The 20,312-nt window shown below is 35.9% G+C and overlaps 1 protein-coding gene across 2 annotated transcripts in view; it reads left to right on the top strand.

Moving 5' to 3' along the window:
• ttn.1 (titin, tandem duplicate 1) overlaps positions 1-20,312 on the top strand; it is a 148,558-nt gene that overhangs the window by 40,565 nt on the left and 87,681 nt on the right. For both annotated transcript variants that reach the window (XM_053680801.1, XM_053680800.1), the window contains exons 43-81: positions 1,669-1,959; positions 2,131-2,418; positions 3,084-3,194; positions 3,275-3,548; positions 3,720-3,903; positions 4,015-4,095; positions 4,187-4,454; positions 5,410-5,619; positions 5,705-5,782; positions 5,888-5,914; positions 6,032-6,088; positions 6,181-6,228; positions 6,588-6,647; positions 6,968-7,039; positions 7,533-7,610; positions 7,881-8,237; positions 8,468-8,569; positions 8,857-9,387; positions 9,610-9,696; positions 9,939-10,181; positions 10,711-10,917; positions 11,373-11,615; positions 11,948-12,445; positions 12,797-12,874; positions 13,095-13,178; positions 13,372-13,455; positions 13,663-13,746; positions 13,918-13,995; positions 14,141-14,227; positions 14,470-14,541; positions 14,639-14,722; positions 14,883-14,966; positions 15,215-15,253; positions 15,621-17,942; positions 18,545-18,595; positions 18,710-19,108; positions 19,223-19,492; positions 19,616-19,891; positions 19,997-20,136. In XM_053680801.1, the coding sequence (XP_053536776.1) occupies positions 1,669-1,959; positions 2,131-2,418; positions 3,084-3,194; positions 3,275-3,548; positions 3,720-3,903; positions 4,015-4,095; positions 4,187-4,454; positions 5,410-5,619; positions 5,705-5,782; positions 5,888-5,914; positions 6,032-6,088; positions 6,181-6,228; positions 6,588-6,647; positions 6,968-7,039; positions 7,533-7,610; positions 7,881-8,237; positions 8,468-8,569; positions 8,857-9,387; positions 9,610-9,696; positions 9,939-10,181; positions 10,711-10,917; positions 11,373-11,615; positions 11,948-12,445; positions 12,797-12,874; positions 13,095-13,178; positions 13,372-13,455; positions 13,663-13,746; positions 13,918-13,995; positions 14,141-14,227; positions 14,470-14,541; positions 14,639-14,722; positions 14,883-14,966; positions 15,215-15,253; positions 15,621-17,942; positions 18,545-18,595; positions 18,710-19,108; positions 19,223-19,492; positions 19,616-19,891; positions 19,997-20,136 (8,627 nt within the window). The remainder of the gene's footprint in view (positions 1-1,668; positions 1,960-2,130; positions 2,419-3,083; positions 3,195-3,274; positions 3,549-3,719; positions 3,904-4,014; positions 4,096-4,186; positions 4,455-5,409; positions 5,620-5,704; positions 5,783-5,887; positions 5,915-6,031; positions 6,089-6,180; positions 6,229-6,587; positions 6,648-6,967; positions 7,040-7,532; positions 7,611-7,880; positions 8,238-8,467; positions 8,570-8,856; positions 9,388-9,609; positions 9,697-9,938; positions 10,182-10,710; positions 10,918-11,372; positions 11,616-11,947; positions 12,446-12,796; positions 12,875-13,094; positions 13,179-13,371; positions 13,456-13,662; positions 13,747-13,917; positions 13,996-14,140; positions 14,228-14,469; positions 14,542-14,638; positions 14,723-14,882; positions 14,967-15,214; positions 15,254-15,620; positions 17,943-18,544; positions 18,596-18,709; positions 19,109-19,222; positions 19,493-19,615; positions 19,892-19,996; positions 20,137-20,312) is intronic.

The following is a 20,312-nucleotide window of genomic DNA, read 5'->3' as shown; positions in this document are numbered from 1 at the left end:
GGTGTACATGTGTTCCTGATAAAGTGGATGGTGAGTGTATTTGTCATTGAAAGTACATTTAAACAGTGTATTTATTTAGTAACACATTTTGTGATAGTTTATAGGCTACATGCACTTCTGCTATCGTAATCTGAATTATCAAATTGTTCTTAATTATTTAATTATGTTAAGCAATAAAGCACAAGCAAGAATGCTGTTATACTGAATATCAGCATGGCTGTGATTCAGCTGTAGGCATGAGGCCAAAGATCGTGTAGAACAGCACTTTTGCACATTGATATTGATTTTAGATAACAGTTACATTACATTACATTACATTGCAGCATTTGGCAGACGCCCTTATCAACAGCGACTTACAATTTTCTCATTTTTATACAACTGAGCACTTGAGGGTTAAGGGCCTTGCTCAAGGGCCCAACAGTGGCAGCTTGGCAGCGCTGGGATTTGAACTCATGACCTTCCGACCTTCCTAACCCTTGCAGTTCTATAAACAATAAATTAATATTAAGGAACTGACATTTCAGACAAAATATGGCCAAATATTTTGGTTTTCCTTGCTCTGACCATGAAAATAGCTCAAGCCACAGCTGGATAGCATATTACATGTTGCCATACCAATGCACAGACAGACTGACAGTATTAAGTGTAGACCCATAGTAAGTGTAGTAACAGTTTTGATGTAATGAACTATTGCTAGAATTTGAATTTTACAGTTGTAGTGATTAGAGGGATACAAATAGTGAAATGTACGAGTGCTATTTTACTAAATATCAACACACTTAGAATGCCACTTGTCCAATCAAATTAGTGGACCAGAGTTAGCAGTTGTATAATTATCTATAATGATTAATTTTTCCTAATGGGATTCTAAATGAGTATTCTAAAGGAGTATGTAATCTAGCTGGTATGAAAATCTTTGTTAGTATTCTTTTATTCTTTTACTGGAGACTTGTGTATTTTTTGTCTTAAATACAAAGTGAGAGAGTAACAGGAACTGTGTGACAGGCATCCCGCAACATTAAATGCAACTGTAAACAGATAAAAAGTATTGTTGTTGATATATATATATATATATATATATATATATATATATATATATATATATATATATATATATATATATATATTTGTTTAAATATTTATTCTTTAATAAATAAAATATATTGTTGGGAAATTGCTGTGGGAATTCAACACTTCCACCAGATGGGTCGTTATAGGAAAATAATAAACTTTGGGATAGTAACAGTAACTCCACTTTGCCTTGGGCTGCATCACATGCTCTGTAATGTTTTTCCTGGATGTATTTTATACCATATACGATTGTTAATATTTGTGAAAAACACTTTTGCTTACAAATATTACATTAAGAGATAGTTTGGAGAACTAGTGCCATATAATTGGAACTTATAAGATATATGAACATATATACATTAAAATATATAACATTACATATTGTATAACATATAATTACCAATAAAATTCACATTCATATCCACTCAGAAGGGAAATGATTATGTCTTGTGCAGATAAGGTTGCTCTGCCCTGTACATTTGCTATGCTTGTAATGAGATCTGAAAATACTCACATTCCACCGAAATATCTGTGAAAGATATGCACGTCTGTGTATCTTGAGTGTTTTATAACTTAAACTGTATGTTTTGTTTTCAGAACGGAAAATTCCACCAACCTTCACTAAAAAGCCTCCAGAGCATTTTGAGGAGACTGAGGGTAAATTGGTGAAACTTGAGGGCCATGTATCTGGATCACAGCCACTGTCCATCAGCTGGTATAAAGACAACAAGCAAATTTTCAGTTCTGGGAACAGTGAAATGTCCTTTGAGGGCAACGTGGCCGTGTTATGTATTAAGAAATCCCAGACATCAGATAGTGGCACATATACTTGCAGTGCATCTAATGAAGCTGGTGCTGCATCCTACAGTGTGGAGATAAGCATTACAGGTACAGACATGTGTTTTACTCATTGTGTTGATCCTCTACATCTTTATTAGGGTTTTGTCCTCTTTGCATAGTTTGTTGTATTGAATACCTTTACTCTGTAATATCTTTGGTTTTCCAAATATTCAAAAATGCTCATAAAAAACTTAACATTTATTTGTTTTTCTTATTAAGGAAAACAAACACCACCAACCTTTGATCTGACCCTTAAGCCTATTACAGTGGACGAGGGTGAGAGACTTAGCCTTAGCTGCCATGTTTGTGGCTCTCCTCCATTGTCAATCAAATGGATGAAGGACAGAAGAGAGGTGATTTCCTCTGACAACTCCAAGATCACATTTATGGATGGCTCTGCCACACTGACAATTGCCAAGGCATCCAGAGCTGATGCGGGAGACTACCTGTGCAAAGCAACCAACAGTGCTGGTAGTGATTTCTCTAAAGCCAAGGTCACCATTAAAGGTATGATTTGAATCTTAAAATGTGGATGATGAATATGCATTTAACTTGAACTCATTTTTGATGAGTTCAAGTTAAGAATATGAGTGTAATGCATCAATATGTTCTGCAACAACCCCTCAATATGTTTTGCAACAAGGTTCTGAAGGTCTTGGGAGAGCTCTTTACTTTTACCCATCATGAAATGTTTCTTGTGTGACACCTTGGCAACGAAAATCCTTTTTAATAGACCATCAATTTACTAAACCAGCTGATATTCATTTGCACAGATAGAGGGTATAATTACTTATGGATTACAGCTGGTTCCTTGCCTTACCTTGCCTTGGAGAACTGCTTTTTCTTAGTGTTTTCAATACGTTTTTCCTGTGTCATTCCACTTTATTACACAATTTATTTATGGACTTTAATGTTGTGAATTCTTTGTATTTCCAGATTTCTTGAGTTAATACTGATGTCTGGTGAAAATTTCATGTGAATAGCCTCATTGGAAATATATTTACTGAAAAAAATGTTGATGTGTTCAATACTTATTTCCCCCACTGTAAACAGAATATAAGGGTTAGATCGATCGTATCAGTAATTTAATCAGCATTCTCCTTCGCCTATTTAAGTCTCTTTGTCCATTTATTGTCTTTGCACTTACATTGCTGGTGTTATTTAACAATTAGCAGGAGCAGCCCCTGCGGCAGCTCAAACAACACCTTCTGCACCTCAGCCTGCTCAGAAACTGGATGACTTGTTCTTCATTGATGAACCTAAGAGTGTCCGTATAGCAGAGAGTAAGTGGTTAGTTCAACAGAAACTTACTATTTTGAGGTTGCATATTTTATTTAAGGGTATGCCATGTTCTGCTTTACAGAGGGCACTGCAACCTTCATCGCCAAGGTTGGCGGTGATCCCATTCCTAATGTGAAATGGATGAAGGGCAAATGGAGGCAGATGACTCATGGTGGTCGCATTGCCATTGTGCAGAAAGGCGAAGATGCCAAGCTGGAAATCAGAGAAGTGACCAAATCGGATGCTGGACAGTATAGATGTGTAGCATCAAACAAACATGGAGAAATTGATTCCAGCACTGATCTGACTGTTGTTGAGAGGAAAGAGATTACACCTGAAACAGTGAAACTGAAGAAGTGAGTTTAAGATTTGATGTCCTCCATATTTCTAAGTATATATTGTAAATATACCATACTATACCTTTTAAAATATATGTAGTGATATATAGTAAGTGAATATATTTATATGAATTATAAATATAATATAATATTTATATGAACACTGGCTCTTATCCTTATAATTTTCAGGACACCATCAAAGCAGAAAAGTCCACAGGAGGACAAAGACATTGACATAGTTGAGCTGCTAAGAAATGTAGACCCAAAAGAGTACGAGAAGTATGCTCGCATGTACGGTATCACAGACTATCGTGGTCTTCTTCAGGCCATTGAACAGCTGAAGAAAGAGAAGGGTGAAGAAAGTGGAAGACCGGTATATTTTTCTCTTACAAGATTTTGTTTATTGTATAGCTGTTGTTTATTGTATCGATATCAATATAATCATATTTTCTAACTGTATTTATTTTTTATTTTATATTACAAGCAACATGAATATACCAGAGAATCCGATGAGGATTTGGTTAGGCTTGTGTCTGATTTGCAGAGAAGAATGGAACAAATTGAAGTAAGATTCTTTTTCAGCATTCAGTTCTAACTTACCATAATGAGATATTTATTAATAGATACAACCATGTGCATTAATTTACTTTTTACAGCCCATTACTCTGATTAATGACATCAAAGATCAAACTACCAAAGTTAACACAGAGGCTGTGTTTGAGTGTGAAATTAAGATCAACTACCCAGAAATCACACTGTCTTGGTACAAAGATTCAAAGAAGCTTGAGAACGGCAGTAAATATAATATTAAAGTAGTGGGTGATCGCCATTTGTTGAAGATCAAGAATGTCCAAACAAGTGACCAGGGAAATTACCGTGTCATCTGTGGCCCACACATCTCCAGCGCCACACTGTCAGTCGCAGGTAAGTCTTTTTTTTACCATTACCTTTTTTACCATTTTGTTGTCAGTTACCATGTATTAAAATGTGTTAAAGGTGGTTTTACCACCTGCAGAAGCCGTCTCTTGGTAAGAAGGCAACACTGCTAGTAGTGCAGTGATCATTTACATGATCACAGTTTTTTGTTTTATTTCACTCTTGAGTATTTGCATGCAAGTCTTAACTTCTTCACTTTGTCGACGCTACTAAACTGTTGGATTAGAGGATGACCGCAGAGATAAAGGAATCATTTGGGACAAGACAGGAGTCAGTTCCCTTCTCCTGATAACCTTGTATAATGCCCATGACTATAGCGACAGCCTCTGAGAAATATTAAAATATCTGATCTTCTATGACCAGTTATTGTCCACAACATTCTTGGGTTCTTTATTTTTAACAATTTAATTCTACTCTACTGGGCATTTCAACATCTTTGCTTTCATTCTTTCATATGTCAAAAATTCACTGGTTCTTCTGAAAACTGTTTATATTTCTGGTCGAAGGAGAATGATAGTGAATCTACTTTTACATTAACAGCAGTTACTACCACATTCTTAGTGCAAAGTATTCTAACCTAAAATAAGTTGAAAGTTAATATCTAAATATTAAATATGAAACTTTGATCATATGATGACATGAACAGTGTGCCCCTGCCCCCAAAGTTGAAATTAAATTTAAACAAATGAACATGGGTTTATGGTGTGAACAATCAGACCACAAAAAAAAAAAGTCTTTTGAACCCTAAACTAATCTCTTTGCCTTATTTTTGAGTTCTTTCCAATAAATACCGAAGGTTCTCTTGAGCTGCATGGCCATTGTGGCCTAACTCTTATTTGAAACAAAAACGATGGAGGAATTTAAAGGTTATTTATGGTGCATATTGGAACATGGGAAGATATGTGATACAAAGTTAATTATTCAAATCATATCTTATTTCCAGTTGATCAAATACAGTTCACTAAGCGCATTCAAAACATTGTGGTGAAGGAACGCCAGACTGCGACTTTTGAGTGTGAATTGGCATTTGACAATGCAGTCGTCACATGGTATAAAGACTCCTGGGAGCTTAAAGAGAGTCCAAAATATGCCTTCCAATGTGAGGGACGACGTCATTTTATGATCATCTGTAATGTAACATCTGAGGACGAAGGTGTGTGAAATTAAACGTCATTTAGTTTTAACGTTTATCTTAATTAAATGAGTTGAACTCAGTTATCTTTTTCATAATGTTTTAGGTGTATACTCAGTGATTGCACGACTGGAGCCCATTGGTGAAGCTAAAAGCTCAGCTGAGCTGTACCTGTCAGGCAAAGGTACTAATTAAATATTACTATAGCGTTAATGTGTTTAGTATAGCAATTAATCACTAGCGATATGGGTTCTGAATCCCAGTAATGATATTTTACATCCTTTCACAGAAATTGATCTAGGAACAATTTCTTACGGTGAGTATTTTTTATATTTCGAGACAGAGTTCCTTAGTTGCTCAATAATTCTGCAAATCTGAACCATTTAATACAGTCTAAACAATACAATAAGACAAAACTTCTCAATGCATTTAGATGTCTCAGAAACATTAATACAAGTGCCTGAGGTGTCATCTATGATTAGTTTTAAAGGTAGGATGGAATACTTTAAGTCATATATACATTTTCTATACAATGCAATTCAGTTTAATAATGCCTTCTTTCAAATTTTTCCTATTCAAAAGATGAGTCAACAGAATATTATCATTATGAAGAAAAGACTGAAGTGAAAGGTACTATTTCTAATGTTACTCCACCTGTAACCTGATTACTTATTTTAATTTTCGACCATCCTCATCCTAATAAGCTTTCCATCCCTCATTCAACAAATCACATCTTTTCAGAGTGTTAAACTAATAATTATAACCAAGAATGCAACATCTATTCATGTCATAACATATTAGCATGTGTTTCTCATTTTAATTATTCATTTTATCTGTGACTAGCTCAAGGAGAGTTATGTTACGGAATCTAAATAGCAGATTTGAACTTATATATGCTTTAAAAGAGCTAAGCTCGTTTCTTTCATTCATTCTTTCTTTCTTCTTTTCCACCCCTTGTGTTCTTGGCACACTTAATTTTGGTACGGTAGAGTTTGAGAGTTGGACAGTGCAAGAAGAAAGATTCATTCATGAAGTCACATCAACTCAAGGTATACCATGGCTACCATGTCATTAACTGAGAACTTAACGGTTAGCCTACTTCATCCATGCTGTGTGAACGCTGTCTTCCATCCCACTGATACTTTTTCATTTGTTTGTCTTCATCATCTATGTGTAATGTAAGCAGTGCTATTACTGCTGTTATACTGACTAATCCACTTGTTTTTTTCCCTTTCAACTATTGTATCTAATGCATCATTTATAACGTCATCAAAAACTCCACATGATGTCCTACACACCATGCCATTAAAGAATTCTGAGAAATGCACTAATTTCTTTGTCATATTGATGTTTATTTGTTTTCAATCAGAACTGAAGAAGCCAGCTGAAGAAACTGTAACCAGAATGGTGGCACAAAAGACAGAAGAAAAACCCCAAGAAGGTAAGAGAACACCACGTTTTTGTCCGGCTTAGATTTAGCTATCAAGTTGTTTCTGTTTTGTTTTTTGGTTTTCTTTTTTGGGGGGGTTGTTTTTGTTTTGTTTTGCTTCACTTCACACTGAATATTCACAATGTTCACATCTGTTAAATGTCCTCCTGTAAGTAATTATTGGGAATGTTTTGATGTAGTTCTGTTTATGAGAGAGAATGTGTATTACATATGTTCCCACTTAATCAGGTATTTCCTCACTCTGTATTGTAATTTTTCATGACTCATGGATGGTGCATAATAAAAAACTGACATAATTAGCTCAATTGTGCAATGAAGTATTAGCAAATAAACCAGATGTGAAGAGATATAAATGTGCAACTTGGGCATTATTTTAATCATAAAATAAAGCTTTTTATTTATCACAATTTATCATTATCAATGATGCAGTTTTGTGAATCGGCGAATGCATTTCTCCATTTTATTTTTACTGTATTTTTTTTAGAACCCAAAGTCATGCCTGTAGAGGAAACAGTCCCAGTAACAATTGTGCCTGAGTCAAAACAACAACCTACACCTAAAGGTATTCATAATAATTGTCCTTGTATTGTCATCATATGTTGCCATATAGATTCTTCATTGTTGCAGATTTTGCAAATGTGAAATGTACATATGTAGCATACCTAAAATTTTGCTAAGTAATACAACTTTTTTTCTAAATCTTCGTATAATGTGATTTGCATTTAAGTTAAATTCTTTACAAATCTTTAATAGGTTGGTATTATTCTTGTTACTATCTGTGCTACCTGTTAGTCCTATATTTTAGACTAATAGTTCTTTGTCTTATCTAAAGATGTCCTAAAATCTGCAGTTCCTGAGGCACCTAAGCCCAAACCTCAGCTGTCAACTGAACCTAAAATGGTACCAGTAGCTGTAGCCAAGCCAGAGCCTAAAACTGAGTCTAAACATGAAAGAAAATCTACACAGAAGCCAGAGCCTAAACCTGAGACTAAACCTGAACCAAAAGCTACACAGAAGCCAGAGCCTAAACCTGAGACTAAACCTGAACCAAAAGCTACACAGAAGCCAGAGCCTAAACCTGAGACTAAACCTGAACCAAAAGCTACACAGAAGCCAGAGTTAAAACCTGAAACTAAGTCAGAACCTAAGATTTCAGTTACAAAGAAACCTGCGTCAACACCAATAAGAGGTATTGTGTCAGCTGCCTGTATAGAACACGTCATTGTCTGTCTGTCTGTCCATCCATCTCTGTCTGTCCATTTCTGTGTGTCTGAATGTTTTTGTGTCATATTCATTGTGGTGTTATCTTTGTGTAAAAGCTCATTTCCCATTTCCTTAAACACTGGTCTTCAATAGAGAGCTTCTTATGTCATTCTAGTATTTTGTCAGTATTTTCTTACTTTAAATGTTTGTTAAAAGAACCAGGTCCTCCTAAGAAGCAAGAGGCAGTATTGCAACCAGAATTAACTACAAACCCCGAAGAGCTATTACCTCAAAAAACAGTCATTACACCATTAAAAGGTAACTGTCAGAAGGAAACAAATATAAAATTGAAACTAATCTACACATTTGGTTTATGGCATTTCATGTTAAAACTTGGCTTTTTCTGTTGTTTTTGTCTGACAAACCTTTATTGCTATAATGGGAACTCGTATATATTGTCTGTGTGTTGTGGCAACCAAAGTTGGCTGTCTAAATTCTTAATTTCTTAATCTTAACCACTTACTGGTCTTTGAGATATTATAGACTCGTAAGTGTTATTGTCTCCTTTATATGTATAAGTATAACCAATATATCTTCTTTCCAAGCTCATGAGGTGGAAACGACAACAGAAACACCAAAAATAGAACCAGATAAAAATTCAGACCTTGTAACATCAGTTGCCCCTGAACCACCAAGGATCACAAAACCTAAACAGGAACTGTCTGCAAAACTGAAGGCTGAGCCAAGTAAAGAACAAGAGCCTGCGATTGTGTCAACAAGAAAACAGGAGACTTCACCAGATCCACTTAAGGTGCAAAAGGCAGATGTTTTTGAGCCACCAGAACTTACACCTGAATCTAGAAAGCCGGTAGAAGTCCAACTGGCTAAAAAGCCAGAGCCTACACTTGTACCTCGAGACATCCGAAAACCAGAACCAATTAGAAAGACTGAGCTACCATCAATCTCTAAAGCAGAGCCAGTTATTAAAGAAGGGCCACAAGTTGTTCTCCCGGAAGCTCCAAAAGTAGAGCCAGAGTTAACCCAAAGTTCCCCAGAGCTACCTCTAGAAAAAACTGAAGTCATCCAGAAGAATGAAAAGACACCTGTTGCTAAAAAGAAGTCTCCCCCAAAGAGAGGTATCATTCCCAAAATATTGAACATTGTTTTCTGTTCTTAGACCTTTCTCATTAATAAACATATATGTTTTATGCACAACTGTCCCTTTAAACACCCTCGCAATTTCTTTCCTGATTTGAGTGCAAAAATTGCATTCTATTCTGGATATTATTGATCTTAAAATTTGTGTTGGGCATGTGTGCTCATTAACGTCTTTCAATATCATTTCTACTTTTACAAAGTGGTCGAACTTACATATCCAGAAGTTCCACCTGAGGAAGCACCTGTGTGTAAACCTCAAAAGGATATTGAAATGGCTCCTACCAGAGGTATGCTAGGTTGATCTTGGATGCTTGTCCTTAATATCGTGCCCAAAAGTACTTCTTGGATTATGTGTCATGTCTTTAACACTGTGTGTTCACATCAGCATGTAAAGTGGTACTGAGCGTTTCAACATAACACATTTTACATATATAACATTCAAATTTCTTATTGTTAATGTCTGCATTTTTGAACATGCTTCTGACACCAGCAGATGGTGGAATCTTAAAATTATTTCATGTATTTGCAGATTCAAAAAGAGTTGAACATAATCAATATGCAACAATGGAAATATCTAAGAGATTAGAGGAAATTTCTGTAACAAAGGAAATGATTTCAATACAAGAAATCTCATATGAAAGTGATAGTCTGTCATATCAGCCTATGGAAACTTCATTGAAGGTGGTTCAAAGTAAACCTGAAATTAAAGTGCCATCTGAGAGCGAGCTGGTGAGGAAACCTGAAATTGAAATGGAGGTTGCTCCTTCCAAAGGTATGCTTACTTGGTCTTGGGGGTTTCTTCAAATCAATAATTTCACCTTACACATACTTAAACATAGCATACATTTTGACAAAATGTCAGTCTGGGTTCGTGTTGGGAAACAATTAGAAAACAATTAAAAGTATTTTTAGCAGAGAAACTGAATGGGTAATCAGATGCAAAACCAAAAATGTATGAACAGAAAATTGACTAATATTTACTAAGTAAATGTCCAGTAATTAAAAAAAATCCTATTACATACATTGTGAAAGGCTGGCCCTCAAAGCAAAAAAGGTTTGTCACTGAAAATAAAAATGAGCACTGAGATAAAAAATATTCTGCCTGATAATAATAGCCTTATTTATCTGTCCAGGCATTTACATACATTTTACGATACATATAAATATTAAGAATAAAATCTATTTACTGTATAGAGAAGTAGTATCTTCATGTTCAGATGTCTGTTATTGTATTTTAATTTTTCCATTTCCCCATGGTGAAATCCTTTTTCTTTTCTTTTTTTTCATCTTAAACTCTTAAGCTCTAAAAGGAGTTGAACAAAGTCAACAAAAAGTGGAATTGTCTAAGAAAACATTGGAAAAGGAAATCTTTTATGAAACCGAGAACAAGTCTTATAAGTCCGAATACAGTATGTTGAAACCATCTGAAGTTAAAATTCAAGAAACACTACCTGAAGAAAAACCTGCAGCTAAACCTCAAAAGAGAACAGAACTGGCCCCGGCTAGAGGTATACTTGGTTGGTCTGAGAGGGTTTTTCCTCTGTAATCCTGAGTATTCTTAAAAATCTAAATTTGCACCTGAATCTGTAGCTGTTTTGAAATATAGCCCTATTCAATTTCTATTGTGTATCACATGCATATTCTGCCAAAAATGAGATTCGGAGCCCAAATTAGCTCAAATTATGTCTAGTATAATACCTTATGAGCTTTCATTTATAGGGTAATTTAGTTGTCAGTACTAACAAAAATGTTACATGAGCAAAGAAAAAAAAAGGTAGTTTCAAAGTTATCCCTATATCCCTTTTCAACTGATAACCATATTTATACATTACATAGAGAGACACAACATTACAAATTGGTCAATAAATGTTAGTACATTAATTTAGTCATTTTAAATGTTGTTGAATATACTTTGTCCATTGCCATATGGTACAATTACAGTTTCAATGTTTTATCTTTAAAGATGTTGCGCCTTCCAAGAGAGTTTTAGAAGAGTTTTCAAAGACTCACCTTACAGTGGACATATCTAAGAAAACTGATGAGATCTCATTGGTGGAGGCAGTGATTTCAAAAGAATACTCATATAAAAGTGACAGTCGTCCCAAAGAGACTCTAAAAGTAGCTAAATTTAATCTTGCAGAAGTGCCATCTGAGAAAAAGCCAATGGCAAAAACTCAAAAGCAGACAGAGATTGGTCCTACCCGAGGTATGTGTGATCTGGATGGCTTTCTGTTTAGGATTCTGTTTAGAATTTTTCAAGTACTCAAAATTGTAGAGCATTATCTATATTAAGAAATTGGCAGGAAAAAAAATCCCACAAATATATTTACATCAGTTTATATGTCTAAATGAAGAAAGTAAAATATCTTCATATTAAGTTTTAGTTTGACATGTATTTAAAGACTTATAGTAAGTACATTATTGGCTTGAATGTAATGAAATATAAGGGCACATATGGGGCTTTATTTTCTTCATATGCATGTGTGTGTTCTTCTCTTGCCACATTGTGCAATCTTACAACTTATTTCATCTTTAAAGTCTATACAGCTCCAAAGAGAGTTGAACAAACTTTACACACAGTGGACAGTTCTGCTGAAACTGAGAAGATTACAGAAGTGGAGCAAGTGGATTCAAGGGAACATCTTTCATACAAAGGTGTTGACATTCTGTGTCAACCTGAAGAGATTCAGGAGGTTTATGTGGAAAAGAAGGTGGCTCAGGATGAACAAGTATTTAAACCAGAGGACTCGTTAAGGAAACAGAGTTTGCCATCTACAGAAGCAGTAACCAAGGAAGAGATTCCTGAAATCAAGGCTAAACCAAATATACAAGTAATGCATTCAGAAACCAAGAAGTCGTCTGAGATGTCTGGTGTTGTGAAGGAAATTCCAGACTTGGTGCTCAAGAGTGATGTGTCACAAACTAAGCCAGAATTCGTTGATAAAGTGGTGGCACCAAAAGAGGCTGTGTCTGCGAAAGTAATACCCAAAGAAAATGACATTAAAATTAAGAAAGAGCTTAAAATGCCTGAAAGAGGTACTTTGACAAACACTTTGACATACATGTGCCTTCTTTGGAATATCTACACTCTTTATGCACTTTATATAAAGTGTTCTTTGTCTTATCTTGCAATGCTTGCCGAGTAGGCAAGCGAAATTATCTTATGTTCTTCTTTATTTGTGTAAAGTTATACTGATCAAATATTTAATTCTCTACTTTTGATTTCGTAAAACCCCAAATTAGACACAGTAACTGTCGAACAAAAGTATTACATTTTTATTTAATGAAGTATGTGGTCTGTTTTTTTTAATGCAGTACCTGATATCTTTGCATGTATGCATGCTATATATTTTTTGATTCGTGACAATGGCTTGCTTTTATTTAAAGTGCCAGTTGTTGAGAAGAAGCCAACATCTGAGGCACCAGAGCCAAAAGTGACAGCACAAAAAGTCTCTCCACCTCAAGGTACTGTTTTGGCTTCCATGTCTTCTGTTTTTTTTATTATTATTTTTTTTTTTTTTTATAAACTACTACTTCTGTGCTTGTAAGTACAATATGAGATGAGGTGGCTAGATGTTATTTTGTGATCCTCTTCATTTGCATCTTTAAAATTCTGTAATGCAGCACCTCTTTCCATGAATAATATCAATACTTGACCGTGACATTGACATGATTTTATTTAAAGAGCCAACTGTGGAGAAGAAGGCAACACTTGAGGCACCAAAGCCCACAGTGGTGCCAGTTGAGAAAAAAGTCTCTCCACCTCAAGGTACTGTGTTGGCTTTTATGTCTTCTGTTTTTTTTTCCCTTCCTGTTATTTTCTTCTGTGTACTTAATACAATATGAGATGGCTGTGCTAGGTGTTCCTCTTCTTGTGCAGCTTGAAAATTCTATCATTAAGCACCTCTTTCCATGCATAATATCAGTTCTTGACTGTGACATTGGCATGCTTTTATTTAAAGAGCCAACTGTGGTTAAGATGGCAACACCAGAGGCACCAAAGCCCACAGTGGAGCCAGTTGAGAAAAAAGTCTCTCCACCTCAAGGTACTGTCTTGGCTTCCATGTCTTCTGTTTGTTTGTTTGTTTGTTTGTTTGTTTGTTTGTTTGTTTTTGTCTCTGTTCTCTACTTCTGTGTCCTTAATACAGTATGAGATGGCTGTGTTAGGTGTTCCTCTTCATGTGTAGTTTGGAAATGTAATGCATCTACCAATGCATAATACAATTTCTTGACTGGCCTGCTTTGATCTAAAGAGCCAACTGTGGTGAAGAAGGCAACAGCTGAGGCACCAAAGCCCACAATGCTGCCAGTTGAACAAAAAGTCTCTCCTGGTCCAGGTAGAGATTCTTTAAATCTTGAATGTTATCTTCTTCTATGTCTGGAGTAGAGTTTGAGATCCTTTAGATTTATTCTTGTTTTTGTGTTGAAATGACAGTTCTGTAACAGTACCTTTTTTTACACATATAATAATTTCTTAATTGTAACAACATCGTGCTTTCATTTAAAAGAGCGGCCTGTTGAGAAGAAGCCCACACCTGAGGCACCAACAGTAGCACCACTTGGACAAAAAGTCACTCCTCTTCAAGGTAGAGTATTATGTCCATATCTTCTATTTTTATATCACTATTTCTTCTGTGTCTTTGGAAAACTGATTTTTTTCAGCACTATTACTATGTCTTTACAAGCACATCATATTTTTTCTCTGTTATAATGTCATGCATTTATTTAAAGAGCCAACTGTGGTAAAGAAGACAACACCTGAGACACCAAAGCCAACAGTGGTGCCAACTGAACAGAAAGTCTCACCTTCTCCTCGAGGTAGGCTGTCAATTTCCATGTTCTTTGTGTTTTTTTTTTTTTTTTTTGTCTGCCTCAACTGTTCTCTTTCTTTGCCTTCAGTAGAATGTGAGATCATTTTGTTTTGTTTACAGTTTGTCTTGCCTTTATAGGGACTTTGTCTGGTCTGTAACATATTAGGGTGTAATATATCTGTAACTTATTATGCGCTTTCATGCAAATGATCATTTCTTGACGTCACAATGGCACGCTTTTATTTAAAGAGCCGACTGTCGAACCAACACCAGACGCACCAAAGCCAGCAGTAACACCACGAGAAGTTCGTCCTCCTCAAGGTACAATATTTGTTTCAATATCTATTATTTAGTGCCACTATTATTTTCTCTTTTCATCATAAGTTCTTATGTTACAATGACATTATTTTATTTGAAGAGCCAACTGTGGTAAAGAAGGCAATACTTGAAACACCAAAGCCAATAGGAGTGCCACTTGAACAAAAAGTGTCTCCTCCTCTAGGTAGAGTCTCAGTCTCATCTGTCCTTTTCTTCTTGCTTTGTCAGTTGCATCTTATTTTGTGTTCTTTGAAATGTGCATTTCATCCAGTATGTAATTCAGCACTTATTTCCATGCATATGATTATTTCTTGACTGTGACAATGACATGCTTTCATTTCAAGAACCACCTGTGGAGAATAAGGCAACACATGAGGCACCAAAGGCAACAGAGACACCAGTCGAGAAAACAGTTTCTCCTCCTCAAGGTAGAGTGTCTGTTTCCAAGAATTTTGTATATTGTTTCCTGTTTCTATTTTGTGTTTATTATGTGTCAACACTTTACTTGTGTCAGACATTTTTGTACCTTCTGTTGTGTAATACTTCCAGTCACTATGTCTCTGCTGTTCTTGTCTTCCCTATATATATAATATATATTCTGGTTATTTATATATACCCTTCACCATTAATCATATTATATTATGTTTTCTCTTTTAAAATGTGCTAATCTCTGCAGATCATGGTCCTGTTCAAACTCCTGGACCAGTCCAGAAAGGTATGTTGCTACTTTATTACCTGTATGCCACAGATTTTAATATTGTATAACTGCACTAAACTGGCTTTGTTCTTTTTATTGGTGTTCTGTGTATCTTGTCATTTGTCAGCCTTGTTTCTTTAGTTTACAGTTATCACAACAAAATAAGTGTTATATGTGTGGAATGTAGACCTGTTCCACTTGTTGGCCATGAGTCAATTCTCATCATAGATACTGTATAAGGAAGTATATTAAAAGGTCATCGATACCCTGAATTGGATAAACTGAAATGTAAATGACATCAGTCATGTTGAGTGTTGTTTATTGTATTTGGCTGTCCTGTGTCTTGGATATTGTGCTGTTTGTGATGTGCCGTTTATTGCCTTAGAACAATATCTTAAACCCATTGATGAACAAGAGAAACAGGATATGCCAGTCTTAATAAAAGTTACTAGAAGATCTAAAGACCAGGAGGAACAGCATAAAGTTGTGGCAAAGGCTAAAATCAGCAACACACAACGTGAATGGCAATCTAAAGAGCCAGGGGTGACCATTCAGGAAACTGAAAAGGCTGAAATCTTTGAGAAGGATGAAATATACTCAAAGTCTTTGACTGAGGTTAAAATTCTTAGTAGCTATGAAGTAAAAGAGGATGTGTGGGAACTTAAGACTGATAATATAAAACATCAGGAAAAGAAACAGGAAAAATATATGAAAATAAAAGAGCAGAGGCATTCTGAACCTGATACTGAAGTTCCATGGGCAGACACCAAAGAGGATTTCAAGAAGGACAATATGCCAAAAGAAGAGAGTCCTCAGACTCCAAGCCAATCAATCAAAAAAATACCCAAGATACCATCAACTAAACAGGAAAATGAAAAAGTAGTGCTGAAACCAGTTGAGAGATCTGATAAATCAAAGGTTGTACCTATGAAGAAAAAAGAAATTACACCAACAGCTAAAATGATAGAAGAAGCAGTGGCACCAAAACCTGTGGTACTAGCAGCCAAAGGTGAACATAAAGAGCCTGAGGCTTTACTCACAAAAACAAAAAGAGTTCCAACAGAGAATGATGAGGTGGAGAAATGCTCTTATAGATCATCAAAGGATCAAGAGAGGTCAGAAAAAGATGAAAAGCCAGAAAAGGAAGATGAGGTCAGAATTCAAGTAAAGAAGACAGAAAAAAGTCCAAATGAAGAAGCAAAACCACTGATAATTAAAAAGGGTAGACACATTGTAAAGGAATATGAAGAAAAAGAGGACATATCTCTAAAACCTTTGGCACATATAAAAAAGGATGCCAAGCTTGAAAAGTTCTCACCAAAGGTTGAGAAACCTAAAGAAGAGACACCTTCTCTGACCACAGTAACCAAAGCAAAAGAAAGTCCAAAAGAAGAATATAAAACACCTGATCTCAAAAAGAGTGGTTCTCTGCCAGGAACAATAATGGAAGAAGACAAAATATCTCTAAAACCTGTGGCACATATAAAAAAGGATGCCAAGCTTGAAAAGATCTCACCAAAGGTTGAGAAACCTAAAGAAGAGACACCTTCTCTGACTACAGTAACCAAAGCAAAAGAAAGTCCAAAAGAAGAATGTAAAACACCTGATCTCAAAAAGAGTGGTTCTCTGCCAGGAACAATAATGGAAGAAGACAAAATATCTCTAAAACCTGTGGCACATATAAAAAAGGATGCCAAGCTTGAAAAGATCTCACCAAAGGTTGAGAAACCTAAAGAAGAGACACCTTCTCTGACTACAGTAACCAAAGCAAAAGAAAGTCCAAAAGAAGAATGTAAAACACCTGATCTCAAAAAGAGTGGTTCTCTGCCAGGAACAATAATGGAAGAAGACAAAATATCTCTAAAACCTGTGGCACATATAAAAAAGGATGCCAAGCTTGAAAAGATCTCACCAAAGGTTGAGAAACCTAAAGAAGAGACACCTTCTCTGACTACAGTAACCAAAGCAAAAGAAAGTCCAAAAGAAGAATGTAAAACACCTGATCTCAAAAAGAGTGGTTCTCTGCCAGGAACAATAATGGAAGAAGAGAAAATATCACAAAAACCTGTGGCACATATAAAAAAGGATGCCAAGCTTGAAAAGATCTCACCAAAGGTTGAGAAACCTAAAGAAGAGACACCTTCTCTGACCACAGTAACCAAAGCAAAAGAAAGTCTAAAAGAAGAATGTAAAACACCTGATCTCAAAAAGAGTGGTTCTCTGCCAGGAACAATAATGGAAGAAGAGAAAATATCTCTAAAACATGTTGAACTTCTCAAAAAGGGAGCAGAAGTGAAAAGGATTCTCTCACCCAAAGCCGAACCCATTCCACTGCAGAGAAAGTCCAGTGCAACCGTTCCTAAAAAAGCTTCACCTAAAGATTTAATAGCGTCTGTTACTCTGAACAAGGTCCCAATCTCTTCCCAACTGAAAAAAGCATCTCAGGAACATCCTGAAAAAGAAAAAATACCACTAATAAAAGAGTTATCTCCTGGAGCTGTGCAGCTACAAAAGATCCCAACTCAGCAAGAAGAAGAATTACTTGAAGAAGAATTTGAAGCTGAGAAAGAGGAAGAAGAAGAAGAAGAAGAAGAAGAAACATGGGGGTGGGAACTTGTTTCTTCTGAAAGTTATGAAGCAGAAGAGTTTGATACCACCTTAGAGGATGGAGCCATCGAAACTCCAGGAGGCACGGGTGACAAGATAGGTGAGAGGGAGACCAAAACCTCACCATTGGTATTTCATGCCTGCCCTGGCCCTCCAAAATCATCACAAATAATATACATCATCTATTTTAACCGCCGTAGTTTAGTTGTTTAACAAATTTGACTTCATATTCCTCATTGTTTCAAGTGTGTTCCTTATTAGTTTTCTGTCTTCCCATCATTCTTTTCATAAGCCCATCCACCCCTCTGATGCGATGCAAGTGTCCCCCATCCCTCCTTTAATTTTTTTATTTTTTTGGTTTCTTTTTAGTGTCAATAATTGTCTGTATGTGGATGTCAGTTTTGTGTATGTTTTTGTAAATGTCAGCTGGTGTCTGTCTTTTGTACATGTCAAATATTGTTTTCATCTGTTTTTTAAGTATGTATTTTCTTAATCTTCACTTCTAAATGTATGTCATTCATTTACATCAGCTATTTCAATAATATGCATGTCTTGTTGATTAAAAAAAATCTTTAATTTTTTTTTTTTTAAAACTTCTTGGCTTCCATCACAAATAAGTGTGAGTATAGGTTAAATGTAGTTTAATCGACAGCTGCAATTTTGTGTTATTATTTTTTTATTTTTTTACAATATTTCAAACAGATGGAAAACCCAAGGAAGAGGGAGCAGTAGGCAGAGGCAGAGGGCTTAAACGTAAGCACACTGTTCTGATTGTGCTAAAATATATAACATCACTAAGCATTAATCCGCCCACACCATGGTTCTGCCACTAATTTAACAATCTTCTTCCTAACACACACATTTCAGCACGCCAAACTCCATCTCCTGGTGATGCAGGACGTGGAAGAGGGCTCAGACCTGGTGGTGGAGGTGACAAACCTCCTGGAGAGTCACCATTTGCTTTCCAGCTTAAGGCTGTTCCTCTCAAGTTTGTGAAAGAGATTCAAGACATTGTGTTGCTGGAGGCTGAGTCTATCGGTTCCTCTGCTGTGTTTGAGTGCCAGATTTCTCCTTCTACTGCTATAACCTCATGGATGAAGGATGGAAGTAACCTGAGGGAGGGTCCAAAGCACAAGTTTACTTCTGATGGAAAAGATCGAAAATTGGCCATTATTGATGTTCAGCTCTCTGACAGAGGGGAATACACATGCGTTGCCAAACTTGGAAATAAAGAGAAGACCTCTACTGCCAGACTTATTGTTGAAGGTGAGCACAGTTTTGACTACAGTCTAACCTTATGTCATATTTAACCTTATGTCAAACTGTAGCAGTACTCCTGGGCAAATTCAGAATAACTACTTTACCTTTTATCTCAACTAGAGCTACCTGTTAAATTTATCAAGACCCTAGAGGAGGAGGTGTCTGTGCTCAAGGGACAGCCCATGTACTTAACCTGTGAGTTGAACAAAGACCGAAACGTGGTCTGGAAAAAGGACGGCAATGAGCTCAAATCAGTTGCTGGCAAGGTTGCCATTAATGTTATTGGACTGCAACATGCTGTGACAATCCAGGATGCAAATGACGATGATACTGGTGTTTACACATGCGAATGTGAAAATCTAAAAACTGAAACAACTGTGAAGGTTCTTGGTATGTATAAGACTTTTCTTTTTAAAAACAGTTACCACAAATGAAGTATCTTTGAAATGACTTATATATATATGATATATATATATATTGACAGCATATAAATTATGACTATATATTTTACAGAAATCATCAGAGACTGGTTGGTGAAGCCACTGAGAGACCAGCATGTGAAACCAAAGGCCACTGCTACCTTCAAGTGCGAGCTCTTCAAAGACACTCCCAACTGGAAATGGTTCAAGGGAAATGAAGAGATTCCAAATGAACCCACAGATAAGACTGAAGTCAAGAAGGATGGAAAAGATATTGTTCTGACCATTAAGAATGCGCAACCAAATGATGTTGGCGAGTATGCCATGGAAGTTGAGGGTAAACGTTACCCAGCAAAGCTCACACTTGGAGGTAAGTAGCATCGTGTTTAGACTTATAGTTTAAAAAAAAAATGTTTTAAGGAATTGATCATTTGTAATTTTCATGTCTCATGTTTTATGTTTGATACCAATATAGAGCGTGAAGCTGAGATCTTGAAACCCATTGCTAGTGTGGAAGTGGTTGAAAAAGAGGAGGCCAAGTTTGATACTGAAATCTCTGAAGATGATGTGCCCGGAGAATGGAAACTTAAGGGGCAGGTTCTAACCAGATCACCGGTAAGATCAGGTTATATTTTCATACAACCCTATACTGTATGCTTTGTGCCTCAAGACCCTCATATTTTCTTGCTATATTGCAATAATATTCAGAAAACTATTCAAATGACCAAATCCAAGATTTTAGGAATATATTACAAAATCTAACATTTTGAACTTGTACATCTGACTATTTA

The sequence above is a fragment of the Ictalurus punctatus genome, chromosome 6 (assembly GCF_001660625.3).
Source record: "Ictalurus punctatus breed USDA103 chromosome 6, Coco_2.0, whole genome shotgun sequence".
NCBI classification, from domain to species: Eukaryota; Metazoa; Chordata; class Actinopteri; order Siluriformes; family Ictaluridae; genus Ictalurus; species Ictalurus punctatus.
The sequence above is the reverse complement of the archived record's forward strand: the minus strand, read 5'-3'. Positions and strand labels throughout refer to the sequence as shown.